This window comes from Musca vetustissima, unplaced genomic scaffold (assembly GCF_032173495.1).
Source record: "Musca vetustissima isolate MV318-11 ecotype Yass unplaced genomic scaffold, APGP_CSIRO_Mvet_v1 utg40859, whole genome shotgun sequence".
NCBI lineage: Eukaryota > Metazoa > Arthropoda > Insecta > Diptera > Muscidae > Musca > Musca vetustissima.
The window spans coordinates 5480-20352 of record NW_026876905.1 but is presented as its reverse complement, the minus strand read 5'-3'; the positions used below and the strand labels follow the sequence as shown (position 1 = coordinate 20352).

General features: G+C 35.5%; 1 protein-coding gene across 1 annotated transcript; it reads left to right on the top strand.

Moving 5' to 3' along the window:
* Nucleotides 1-114: 114 nt before the first annotated feature.
* On the top strand, nt 115-1806 carry LOC133321422 (ryncolin-4-like). The gene is made up of 4 exons (XM_061530509.1): nt 115-189; nt 249-624; nt 991-1042; nt 1152-1806. Exons 1-4 carry the CDS (start codon nt 115-117, stop codon nt 1804-1806), a joined length of 1158 nt encoding a protein of 385 aa, XP_061386493.1.
* Nucleotides 1807-14873: the final 13067 nt, after the last annotated feature.

Sequence of the window (14873 nt, the reverse complement as noted above, 5' to 3'; positions counted from 1 at the left end):
TAATATTTATGTACATAAATTTTATTCTTATCGGCAATAATTGTGAAACCGATACCCAAAGATGTGAAATAATTCTTTTGTTCTGGGCAATTATCGTTTGGACTCCAAAGTGAAATGTTGTTGCTGTTCTTCATATCGGTGCTAGGACTTTCATCATTGGCTGCGGGAGGCGTAACCCAGCCGTTAAGGGTATGTCAAATATTTTTTGAAGGACGAAAATAACAAAAATTACAAATTCTGTCTACTAGGTCGAACAACCTGAGGAGGGGACAAGTTTTAATCCTCAACTAGAAATTATGGAGTTACGTAACCAACTTTTGCAACGCCATCTGGAATTAACGAATTCAATACTTAAAAGAAGGCATACGATATTTGAACAAAAATTGGAAACACTTTTGAAGGAATTCGGAATGTCCGTGTCCGAGACAACCGATATCGCCGATTTGCATGACTATGAGCCCAACTCACCTCTGTCAAATAATCAGACATCGACGGCTGAGGAGGTACCTTTCACGGATATATTGGATGATGGCGATTTGTGTGAATGTGGACCAAACCGAGCTCTGCCAGATACACAGAAGCCTGCTGCTGAGAAAGTATATTTTACGGATATAATGGATGCTGGTAAGTTGGTCTCTAAAGCACAGTCGGGCGAAGCACCGCACGCGTGCACTCTCGCGAGAGTAAGTATCGCTATTCTCTCACACACATTCAACTGAACCAATTGAAAAACCATTGACACACACACAAAGAAAAGTGCGTGAGAACAGAATTTTTTATGCTCTGCCCGTGCCTGCTCTAAAGTGCAAATAATTTTAAAAATTTGTTCGCATTCTTCAATATTTTCGGTCAAGTTTTGGTGTGTGTGTGATTAAATCTGTGCTGAAGGAGTATATAATATTTTTTATCGCATCGAAAATTTCTCTGTATAGATCCACTTTTTCCTATATCACTTAATATTATGAATATATCCTAAATTTATCCTTTCAGATGAGCCGAAGGTATGCAAATTGAATAATAATGCGGATACCAACCTAGTATGGTAAGTACTTCTAAGGTTACACCCAAGAACAAATTTTATACACAATTCGTTTCATCTCCGTCACTCTGCATTCATTTGCGTTCAGTAAAAAATTGTCGCTTGCTGAAAGCTGTGCCGATTCCAATAGCCTAAATTGTCGTGATGGGCTGTGTCGCATAAAAAACCACATCTATGGTCCCAAGTCATTCTGGGTTCCCTGTGATGGCGATTGGACAATTGTCCAGCGACGCATCAATGGGTCCGTCGATTTTCGGAGGACGTGGTTGGACTACAAGAACGGCTTTGGCGATTTGAATGGAGAATTTTGGCTCGGATTAGATAAAATTCATTCTCTAACGACTCTTTACGGAGGCGTGGAACTTCAAATTGAAATGCAGGATTTTGACAATGTCCGGAGATATGTCCATTATGGGTCGATTTCTGTTGGCAACGAAACCACAAAATATCAATTAACGGTTTTGGATTATATTGAATCAATTGCAGGGGACTCGCTCAATGTGCATAGAGACGAGCGTTTTTCAACAGTCGACCAAGACAATGATAAGAACAGTGAGGAAAATTGTGCCTCCTCATTAATGGGGGCTTGGTGGTACTATAACTGCGACTTGAAAACTTACGACATAAGCAATTTGAATGGATTCTATTACAAAGATGGTGTCGTTCCAAAAGACAAGCCTGGCAGTGGAATTATGTGGACAACATTTCGTGGAGCATTTAATTCATTGAAATTTGTTCAAATGAAAATTAGACCAAAGAAGAGATAAATAAATTCTTATTTGTCGGGGCGAAAACTAATTCCTTATATGCAAAAAAAAAAAAAAAAAAAAAACAGTAAGGAAGGTAGTAAAGTCGGACGGGGCCGACTATATGATACCCTTCACCACTATGGGTATATTAAACAGAACAATTAACATGAAATTGGATGAACTAAAATATGTGATATTTATCTAAATGTGAATCAACCGATTTTCCGAAACTCAGCATCATTCCAGGCTCAATCCAGTATGCTATACCAAATTTCGTGCAAATCGAAAGAATTATAGGGAATTTGGTGAATCTTTAACATAAAATCGGACGAAACTATATATGGAAGCTATATATCGAAGCTATATCTAAAGCGATTTTCACGAAATTTAACACACATCATTCTAGACTTAATTCAGTACGCTATGCCAAATTTCGTGCAAATCGAAGACTATATAGGGACTTTGGTGCACTATTTACCTTAAATCGGGCGAAAATATATATTTGAGCTATATCTAAATCTGAACCGCTTTTCACAAAATTTAACAGACATGTTTCCAGACTTAATTCAGTACGCTATGCCAAATTTCGTGGAAATCGAAGGATATATAGGGACTTTGTAGCACCATTTACATAAAATCGGACGAAAATATATATGGGACCTATATCTAAATCTGAAACGATTTTTACGAAACTTAACACACATCATTCTAGATTGAATTGAGTACGCTATGCCAAATTTCGTGGAAATCGAAGGATATATAGGGACCATGAGGCACTATTTGCCTAAAATCGGACGAAAATATATATGGGACCTATATCTAAATCTGAAACGATTTTTACGAAACTTAACACACATCATTCTAGATTGAATTGAGTACGCTATGCCAAATTTCGTGCAAATCGAAAGATATATAGGAACTTTGGTGCACCATTTACCTTAAATCGGATGAAAATATATATGGGAGCTATATCTAAATCTGAACCGATTTTCGTGAAATTTAACACACATGTTTCTAAACTTAATTCAGTACGCTATGCCAAATTTCGTGCCAATCGAGGGATATATAGGTACTTTTGTGCACAATTTACCTTAAATCCGACGAAACTACATAAGGGAGCCATGTCTAAATCTGTATCGATTTTTCCCAATTTCAATAGGGTTCGTCCTTGGGACAAATAGATGAGCTGTGCCAAATTTCATTCAATTCGGACAATAAATGCGACCTGTACTTGGTTTACAATTTAACACCAACAGACGGACGGACATGCATAAATCGACTCAGAAAGTGATTCTATGCACATTCTCAAAAGGAATCATGTGTCTATCTCGTTTCCTTTTGTCTGTTACAAACATATGCACAAAGCGTAAAACACTGACATATTTTCCGAATATTACTATTCATATTCAGTACATCCCTCCTAATTAATTGTCCAGATTCCCTTCACCGTGGGTTGTGTTGTGATGTTCGGCCTATTATTGCCATCGATTCGAAAAAAAAACACAACAAATTAAGTATACGGTACACTTCATCCCATAATTATAATCTGATCATGGTCGAAAGTTATAGGCGTTGTCCTTGACCATACCTGGATCCTCATGGAAAATTTCAATGCAATCAGCGCTATATTTCCGCCCTCTAGTGTGGTAATGGGTTACTAAATAATATCTGAATACGTAAGCACCTGTAAATATTTAAGTGTAACTCCCACATCCGAGTACATACGACAATATAATTGGTATCAATTTAAAGGTCAACCAATCCTCTTGGATATACTATCAACTTCTCTACGTCCTTCAGGAGTAAATATATACGCTATAGAATACAAATGTGATCATTTTTCACACAAAAGTCAGGGTAAACTTGACCCGCTAAATATTGACAGACATGCTCTTTCTTTGGCCCGATCCCCTTCTCCATGTAAAAATTCACGATGTGTTGGTCATAATTTTTGCCTCTGGAGCGACCAGAAAATCATACAAAAATAAAGTTTTTGGTCCGATCTTTACCAAAAACAATATAGGTCTCCAATGGCCAGATCTCATCCTACATGCAAAATTTCGTGAAGATTGGTCAATAACTGTGGCCTGTATCGTGTTTACAAATTATAATGGACAGACGGACGGAAGGGCGGACGGACGGACACACATGTCTAGATCGACTCAGCTAGTCGAGATATGACGATCGGTATACTTAAAGGTGGCAACATAGTTGTGTAGGGTATAAAAATCTAAGCCTTATATAGGTACTTAAAGGAGGAGATACGCACAAGACCAACGCGCTTGGAAATCTTTTTTAAGCTCGGCTTAAGGAACAACCGTTCTGTAACAAGCCAGCTAAGTAAGTACGCCTTGTACTGGTCTTTGAACAATTATTTTTAAAAAATCCTTTCATCTGTTGGTCAATATCATTCCATTCTTGTTATTTTTATATTCATATCATTTTGAAAAATTACAACTCTCAAGAAATCATCATCCCACCCCTCCCCTCCACAACAAATTAAGCTGGCCAACTATTTCCATAGTTGCTTCTTTACTTGTTTGGCTTTGGCTTACTCTTCAAATGTGAAAGATACCACTTAAAAACATCATCATTGCAAAGTAATTAGAAACAGTTTTCTAATTTTCCTACTACACACCGACCGACCGACCGACAACCCCACTCCCCGCATTTAAAAGGATAGAAGTCGGTTGGCAAAGCATCCAAGAAAATTGCTGCAAGAGTAAAAAACTCTTTCAGTAATTAAAGAACATTTTTTTTTCAAGGAGTTGTTGAGTGAGGCAAAAAATACACCCCCCTCCTTACCTGAAGCTATCAGAAAGCAGAATGGAAACAAAATTCAGACAAACAACAACAACAGCAACAAATGAAGACAAAAGTTTTTTGTTTCTGTGTGAAAAAAATAAAACAGTTGAAAGACAAAAGGATTTCACACGAGCACCACCACTACTACTACAACAACTATTGATGTCACAACTGACTGCACACACAATTAAAGTTAATTTGTAAAGGAGTTAAAACCAAACACACACACACACACATTGAACAAATATTTTTAAAAAAACCACGCCTTATATAGAAGCTTGGAAAAAAAATTAATAAAAATACATCCTCAATAATTTTTGTTCATATATTTTATTATTAATTTCCTAAAGCAATCTCCTCCTTCCACCTGAAGCTCTATTAACATCCCAAACAGGTGACATCTGTTTGTTTATTTTCCTGTTGATATCGATAATATTAGTTATTGATATGATGTAAAATCATCATGATGGCCTGACATAAAGCACAATCGATAATTAATTGTAGCATACTTTTAGGAGTTCCACAATGGGAGTATAACAAACGAGGCAAATTGATAAATCAAAACTAATAGCCTTTCCATAATAACTCATAGTTATTATTTCCAATTCCTTCTATGAGGGTCTTATGGGATTTTTGTGGATACTCCACCTCCACCTATTCCCCCCCAAATTCTCATTGTTTCCCAAAATTTGTAATGACAACAATCAAAAGGATATTTCTGAGAGTATTGTCATTTCTCTTTGTTATTTAGTTGACAGCTTGTCTTAATAACATGACAGATGAAACATGTCATACTACGAAGTTGGCATATAACTTCCGATACGAAGTTTAGGCATTTTGGGACAATATTAGAGCGGAAAACTTAGTATTTTGATGGTAGGTAGAAAAAAATGGAAACTGTTACTGGGTGGGGTTAACAGCACAGTGTTATGAAATATGAAAAAAAATATTTTCTTTGCTCATTTTTGTAATATTTTGGAGATTTGGTGCCACATTTACTAAAAATCGGACGAAAAATTTGATGGGAGCAACATCAAAATCTGAACCGATTTTCACGAGACTTACCACACGTTGTTCTTGACCTAATTCATTACCATATGTCAAATTTCGTGCAAATCGAAAGATATATAGGGACTTTGGTACACCATTTACCTTAAATCGGACGAAGATATACATGAGAGCTATATCGAAATCTGAACCGATTTTCCCGAAACTCACAGCACATCATTCTAGACTCAATTCAGTACAGTATGCCAAATTTCGTGCAAACCGAATGATATATAGGGACTATGGTGCATTTTTTACCTAAAATCGGACGAAAATATATATGGGAGTTATATCTAAATGTGGGCCGATTTTCACGAAACTTGACACACGTCATTCCAGACTCAATTCAGTACGCTGTGCCAAATTTCGTGAAAATCGATATATATATAGGGGCTTTGGTACAGCATTTACATTAATCGGACGGAAATATATATGGGAGCTATATCCAAATCTAAACCGATTTACATTAATCGGACGGAAATATATATGGGAGCTATATCCAAATCTAAACCGATTTTCTCGGAATTTAACACACATCATTTTAGATTTAATTTAGTACGCCATGCCAAATTTCGTGCAAATCGAAGAATATACACGGACTTTGGTGTACTCTTTACCTTAAATCGGACGAAAACATATTTGGGAACTATATCGAAATCTGAACCGATTTTCCTGAAACTCACAGCACATCATTCTAGGCTTAATTCAGTACGCTGTGCGAAATTTCAGGCAAATCGAAAGATATATAGGGACTTTGGTACACCTTTTACCTTAAATCGGACGAAAACATATTTGGGAGCTATATCAATATCTGAACCGATTTTCACGAAACTTGGCACACATCATTCTTGGCTTAAATTATTACGTTATGCCAAATTTCGTGCAAATTGAAAGATATATAGGGACTTTGGTGCATCATTTACCTTAAATCGGACGAAAATATATATGGGAGCTATATCTAAATCTGAACCAATTTTCACGAAATTTAGCACACATCATTCTAGGCTTAATTCAGTACGTTGTGCCAAATTTCGTGCAAATCGAAAGATATTTAGGGACTTTGGTGCATCATTTACCTTAAATCGGACGAAAATATATATGGGAGCTATATCTAAATCTGAACCGATTTCCACGAAACTTAGCACACATCATTCTAGAATTAATTTAGTACGCTATGCAAAATTTCCCGCAAATCGAAATATATATAGGGGCTTTGGTACAGCATTTACATTAAATCGGACGGAAATATATATGGGAGCTATATCCAAATCTAAACCGATTTTCTCGGAATTTAACACACATCATTTTAGATTTAATTTAGTACGCCATGCCAAATTTCGTGCAAATCGAAGAATATACACGGACTTTGGTGTACTCTTTACCTTAAATCGGACGAAAACATATTTGGGAGCTATATCGAAATCTGAACCGATTTTCCTGAAACTCACAGCACATCATTCTAGACTCAATTCAGTACACTATCCGAAATTTCGTGCGAATCGAAAGATATATAGGGACTTTTCTGTACCATTTACATAAAATCGGACGAAAATATATATGGGAGCTATATCTAAATCTGGACCGATTTTCACAATACTTAGCACACATCATTTTTGACATAATTCAGTACGCTATGCCAAATTTCGTGAAAATCGAGGGATGTAAAGGGACTTTAGTGCCCCATTTTTCTTAAATCGGACGAAAATATATATGGAAGCTATATCTAAATCTGAACCAATTTTCACGAAAATTAACACACATCATTCTAGACCTAATTCATTACGCTGTGCCAAATTTCGTGCAAATCGAAAGATATTTAGGGACTTTGGTGCGCCATTTACCTTAAATCGGACGAAAATATATATGGGAGCTATATCTAAATCTGAACCGATTTTCACGAAATTTAGCACACATAATTCTAGGCCTAATTCAGTACGCTGTGCCACATTTCGTGCAAATCGAAAGATATTTAGGGACTTTGGTGCACCATTTACCTTAAATCGGACGAAAATATATATGAGAGCTATATCTAAATTTGAACCGATTTTCACGAAACTTAGCACACATCATTCTAGGCTTAATTCAGTTCGTTATGCTAAATTCCGTTCAAATCGGAAGACTTTGATGTACCATTTACATGAAATCGGACGAAACTATATATGGGAGCTATATCTAAATCTGAACCGATTTTCACGAAACTTAGCACACCTCATTCTTGGCTTAATTCAGTACGCTGTGCCAAATTTCGTGCAAATCGAAAGATATATGTTGACTTTGGTGCACCATTTACCTTAAATCGGACGAAACTATATATGGGAGCTATATCTACATCTGAACCGATTATTCCCAATCTCAATAGGGTTCATCCTTGGGCCAAATAAATGACTTGTGCCAAATTTCATCCAAATCGGATCATAGATGCGACCTGTACTTTGTTTACAATTTAACATGGACAGACAGACGGACGGACGGACAAGCATAAATCGACTTAGAAAGTGATTCTATGCATATTCTCAAAAGGAACCATGTGTCTATCTCGTTTCCTTTTGCTGTTACAAACATATGCACAAAGACATAATACCCTGTACCACAGTGTGGCGAAGGGTATAAAAATATTGTGGAAGATCAAAATAATATTTTTAAAAAAAATCCACGTCTTATATAGGCCCATGAACAAATATTAAAAAAATACCTCTTATTTAGGTCTACCATCGTACCCTTGGCTATATGACTTTATTCATTTCCAAATTTGTGTTACTATTGTAGTGAAGTATAATTTCTCCTTCCTCCCTATCCATTGTAATTCCATTCTAACTTCTGTCCATTAATATTATGTTAAGACTGTGGGTTATAAGGTCGGCCCTCATCAACCCCCTCCTTCTGTGACTTCGAATCATAGAAAGTAAGAATAATAAAAAGTACCACATTTAATAATCGATGAGCCAACGGACTTTAGCCTCCTTAACAAGAATGGAAATGGCAATGCAGGAATGATACCATCGCTATGCAGGAAAGATAGTATCTTAGAGAATTGACTTTAGTGGCAGCAGAATAGGAAATGAAGATAAATGACAAAGGCCGGATTGTAGAGCAATGTTTCAATAAGTAATAGAAATTTATCTCCAAGAAAAATAATTAATTTGCTTAGGCAGATATTGAAAGATTGATGCAAATTTTATATGAGAGCTTATGTGGGGTGATATTTTTGTGGAAGGATGATGGGGTATTAAAGGATACCATCCTTCCTAAAAAGGCTATACAGGTTGTGGATTTTTTAAAAATATTTTTTCAAGGACCTTCGAACGTCTTTGAATTTAAAAAAAAAACTTCTTCCACATAACCTCACATTTGTTCGAATAACCTTCTACCCTGTTGGTAATAAACAGAATTCTTCACTTCCCCACTAAATTCCTTGTTAATATAAAAGCTAACATAACATTTTGCTATCTTCCTCTGCAAATGAGAACACACATTCCAAGGAGTCCTACAGCGATGAGTTTACCCAACTAAGTATCATTAAATATCTGTGGCTGTAGTGGTGGTGATGGTGCCAGCGATGCTGGTATTGTCTTAAGTTGTTGTACGACTTACAAAAGAAGCCAACCGAGTAGAAATGTGCATAAAATTGACTTTAGCAAAATAATGCATAAGTATATAAGTACCAAGAAACCAACAACAACAACGACAACAACTAAAAGAAGAACTATGTACAATAAGTCCTGTTTCCACCACTTATTGTATTTGGTTGTGGCAAGCCAGGCAACCCGTCAAATGTAAACCAGCCTCTTACACGGCGAAATGAAAGGAAGAAACAAAGAAAGGCTGAAGTCAAAAGTTTGCAAGAAATTACCTAAGAAAATTATGATGCCACTTTAATGCACGCACACCCACATACCAAGGTACTCATGCACACACACACACACTCACATGCATACATAAGTAAAGATAAGTACAAAAAATAAAACAATACACATTACGATAATATGCCAAGAGAAGAGGAGTAAATAATGGAAATTTTCTCCAGGTATGAACGATATGCTGTCACTACAACTACTTGTAGGTATCTTAGGAAAACACACATACATGAACATAAACTACAACAAATTACAAAGGATAATACAGGGACGTAACTGAAAAATAACTATTCAAGGACCTATACAAGGCGTGGATTTTTTAAAAATAATTTTTAAGAACCTTTACAAGGCGTAGATTTTTTAAAAATAATTTTTAAGGACCTTTACAAGGCGTAGATTTTTTAAAAATAATTTTTAAGGACCTTTACAAGGCGTAGATTTTTTAAAAATAATTTTTAAGGACCTTTACAAGGCGTAGATTTTTTAAAAATAATTTTTAAGGACCTTTACAAGGCGTAGATTTTTTAAAAATAATGTTTAAGGACCTTTACAAGGCGTAGATTTTTTAAAAATAATTTTTAAGGACCTTTACAAGGCGTAAATTTTTTAAAAATAATTTTAAGGACCTTTACAAGGCATAGATTTTTTAAAAATAATTTTTAAGGACCTTTACAAGGCGTTGACTTTTTAAAAATAATTTTTAAGGACGTTTACAAGGCGTGGATTTTTTAAAAATAATTTTTAAGAACCTTTACAAGGCGTAGATTTTTTAAAAATAATTTTTAAGGACCTATAATAGGCGTGAACTTTTTAAAAATATTTTTTAGGGACCTATACTAGGCGTAGATTTTTTAAAAATAATTTTTAAGGACCTTTACAAGGCGTAGATTTTTTAAAAATAATTCTTAAAGACCTTTACAAGGCGTAGATTTTTTAAAAATAATTTTTAAGGACCTTCACAAGGACTTTTTTCCACGGACCTTAACAAGGCGTGGATTTTTATACCCTTCACCACACTGTCTTTGTGCATATGTTCGTAATATGTAAAAATAATCGAGATAGACCCATGGTTCCTTTTGAGAATATGCATAGAATCACTTTCTGAGTCGATTTATGCATGTCCGTCCGTCTGTCTGTCTGTCTGTCCATGTTAAATTGTAAACAAAGTACAGGTCGCATTTTTAATTCGAATTGCATGAGATTTGGCACACCTCATTTATTTGGCTCAAGGACGAACCCTATTGAAATTGGGCAAATTCGGTTCAGATTTAGATATAGCTCCCATACATATTTTCGCCCGATATAAGCTAAATGGTGCACCAAAGTCCCTATATATCCTTCGATTTGCATGAAATTTGGCACATCGTACTGAATTGAGCCTAGAATAATATGTATTAAGTTTCCTGAAAATCGGTTCAGATTTTGATATAGCTCCCATATATATATATTTGTCCGATATAAGGTAAATGGTACACCAAAGTCGCTCAATAGCTTTCGATTTGCACGAAATTTGGCTCAGCGTTCTGAATTGAGAAAAGAATAATGTGTGTTAAGTTTCCTGAAAATCGGTCCAGATATAGATATAGCTCCCATACATAATTTCGTCCGATTTAATGTAAATGGTGCACCAAAGTCCCTATATATCTCTCGATTAGCACGAAATTTGGCATAGCGTACTGAATTAGTTCCGGAATAAAGTGTGGCAATTTTCGAGAAAATCGGTTCAGATTTAGATATAGCTCCCATATATATTTTCATATATATTTTCGTCCGATTTTATGGAAATGGTGCACCAAAGCCCCTATATATCTTTCGATTTGCATGAAATTTGGCATAGCGTACTCAATTAAGTCTAGAATGATGTGTGTTAAGTTTCGTGAAAATAGGTTCCGATTTAGATATAGCTCCCATATATATTTTCGTCCGATTTAATGAAAATGGTGTACCAAAGTCCCCATATATCTTTCGATTTGCACGAAATTTGGCATAGCATAATGAATTAGGGCTAGAATGATGTGTGTTAAGTTTCCTGAAAATCGGTTCAGATTTAGATATAGCTTCCATATATATTTTCATCCGATTTAAGGTAATTGGTGCACCAAAGACCCTATATATCTTTCGATTTGCACGAAATTTGGTACAGCGTACTGAATTGAGTCTAGAATGATGTGTGCTAAGTTTCATGAAAATCGGCTCAGAGTTAGATATAGCTCCCATATATAGTTTCGTCCGATTTAATGTAAATGGTGCACCAAAGACCCTCTATATCTTTCGATATGCACGAAATTTGTCATAGCGTACTGAATTAAGTCTAGAAATTTGTGAGCAAAGTTTCGTGAAAATCGGTTCAGATTTCGATATAGCTTCCATATTTTTAAAATATTTTTTTTAAATATTTTTTTCCAGGACCTTCAATAGGTGTGGATTTTTTTAAAATATTTTTCAAGGACCCATACAAGGCATTGTCCTGAACGCCTCCCCGCTCCTGTTAACAAAATAAATACCTGAGCATACATTCTCAACAACAACACCAACAATATCAAATGTATTCTCCTTCTTTGTATGTTCGAAGGAGTTTTTTTTTCCATTTTTGCCCCGCAAGGATGTGTGGCATCAGCCAGCATTCATGGAAATGTCGTCTGTCGTCAATGAAACGCATTGCATATCAGCAGCAGCAGCAGCCACAATTTATGAAAATTGCACACAGCCACTGCCAGTTTTCCAAAAGTAAAAACGTGGTTCTATGCAGCTACAACAATACAAAACAGAACTGAAATGCAAAAGGATAACCTAGAGAAAGTAAGGAGTGAATATAGCAGCAAGCAGAAGGAGAAGGACTCAATAATGGTAGAAAGAAAAGCAAGAAAAATATGTCGTTGATGTTGGTATTTGAAAACAAACACAGAATGATGCTGTAAATAATAATCATCATGATCATCCTGCAGGTGATGAGTTGGAGTTGGAACAACAATACGAAATACCAACAATGTCATACAACAAGAAGAATGGGGCATGGACTATTAGTTGGATGACTGGGGGTACTCTCATTATCAATGACATGTAATGCTGAGCAGATATCAGATCATTAAGTAGACTCCATTAGGTCCTTGGGAAAATATTAAAAAAATCCACGTCTTCTGTTCTTGAAACACAAATTTTTAAAAATTCGGGTCCTGAAAAATATTTAAAAAAGTCAGGTTCTTGAAAAAATATAATAATTATGAAAAATATTTTAAAAAATCCACGCCTTGTAAAGGTCCTTAAAATACTTTTAAACCAGTAAGGAAAGTAGTAAAGTAAACATGATACCCTTCACCATTTTGGACTTATTGTACATATGTATCCTTACAAATTTAATTTCATTCCGGCAGATTAGAGGTCACCTGCGTACCATGGGACAATATCTAAACCTGAAGCGATTTTTACGAAACTTAGCACACATCATTCTAGACTCAATTCAATACGCTATGCCAAATTTCGTGCAAATCGAAGAATATATAGGGTCTTTGGTTCACCATTTAAATTAAATCGGACGAAAATATATGGGTGCTATATCTAAATCTGAATCGGTTTTTACGAAACTTAGTACACATCATTCTAGGCTCAATTTACTACGCTTTGACAAATTTCGTTCAAATGGAAAGGTCTTTGGAGCACAATTTACATTAAATCGGACAAAAATATACATGGGAGCTATATCTAAATCTGAATCGATTTTCACGAAACTTAAGACACATCATTCTGCACTTATTTCAGAACGCTGTGACAAATTTCGTGCAAATCGAAAGATTTATAGGGCCTTGGGTGCACCATTTACCTTAAATCGGAAGAAAATATATACGGGAGCTATATCTAAATCTGGACCAATTTTCTCGAAACTTGGCAGATATCATTCCAGGCTCAATTCAGTACGTTATGCCAAATTTCGTGCAAATCGAAAGATATTTAGGGACTTTGGTGCACCATTTATCTAGTATCGGACGAAACTATATATGGGTTCTATATCTAAATCTGAACCGATTTTCACAAAACTTAACACACAGCATTCTAGGCTCAATTCAGTACGCTGTGACAAATTTCGTGCAAATCGAAAGATATATAGGGCCTTGGGTGCACCATTTACCTTAAATCGGACGAAAATATATATGGGAGCTATATCTAAATCTGAACCGACTTTCACGAAACTTGGCAGGAATAACTCTAGACCCAATTCAGTACGCTGTGACAAATTTCATGCAAATCGAAAGATATATAGGGCCTTGGGAGCACTATTTCCATTAAATCGGACGTAAATATATACGCGAGCTATATATATCTGAACCGATATTCACAAAACTTCAGCTACGTAATTTTAGGCCTAATTCAGTACGCTATGTTAAATTTCGTGCAAATAGAAAAATATTTAAGGACGTTGGCGCACCATTTACTTTAAATCGGACGAAAATATATATGGGAGCTATATTTAAATCTGAACCAATTTTCACGAAACTAGGCAGACATCACTTCAGGTTCAATTCAGTACGTTAAGCCAAATTTCGTGCAAATCGAAAGATATTTAGGGACTTTGGAGCACCATTTACCTAGTATCGTACGAAAATATATATTAAAGCTATATCTAAATCTGAACCGATTTTCACGAAACTTTACATACATAAATATAGATTTAATTCAGTACGCTGTGCCAAATTTCGTGCAAATCGAAAGATATATAGGGACTTTGTTACACCATTTACCTTAAATCGGGCGAAAATATATATGGGAGCTAGAGCTAAATCTAAATCTGAACCGATTTTTCCCAATTTCAATTGGGTTCGTCGTTGGGCCGAATAAGTGAACTGTGCCAAATTCCATTCAATTCGGATTAAAATTGCGTACAGGTTGCATTTGTTTACAATTTAACATGGACAGACAGACGGACGGACGGACATGCATAAATCGATTCGGAAAGTGATTCTATGCATATTCTCAAAAGGAACCATGTGTCTATTTCGTTTCCTTTTGCCTGTTACAAACATATGCACAAAGACATAATACCCTGTGCCACAGTGTGGTGAAGGGTATAAAAATGCACGCCTTGTTTAGATCCTTGAAACATATTTAATAAAAAAAATCTTCCCTTATATGGTTCCTTGAAATGCTATGTTTAATAAATGCCCGCCTTATATAGGCCATCTAAAAATTTTTTTTAAAAAAATATTTTATCTATTTCCCAAAGAGATCCTTGAAAAATTATTTATTTAGTTTAATTTTCATTTGAACAAATTTCAATGAATTGAATTTTCCACGAAATGTTGACCACACAATTCCACTGCCAGGCTTGTCTACTGGAATGTCCCCATCTTTGTAATAGAAACCATTCAAATTACTATTGTCGAGGCT

What these genes read in the sequence shown, in the direction of transcription:
- LOC133321422 (XM_061530509.1), top strand. Translation starts at nt 115, where the DNA reads ATGTTGTTGCTGTTCTTCATATCGGTGCTAGGACTTTCATCATTGGCT. An exon ending in TACGGATATAATGGATGCTG is followed by an intron (nt 625 to 990) that starts GTAAGTTGGTCT and finishes TTATCCTTTCAG; the next exon opens with ATGAGCCGAAGGTATGCAAA. An exon ending in GCGGATACCAACCTAGTATG is followed by an intron (nt 1,043 to 1,151) that starts GTAAGTACTTCT and finishes GCTTGCTGAAAG; the next exon opens with CTGTGCCGATTCCAATAGCC.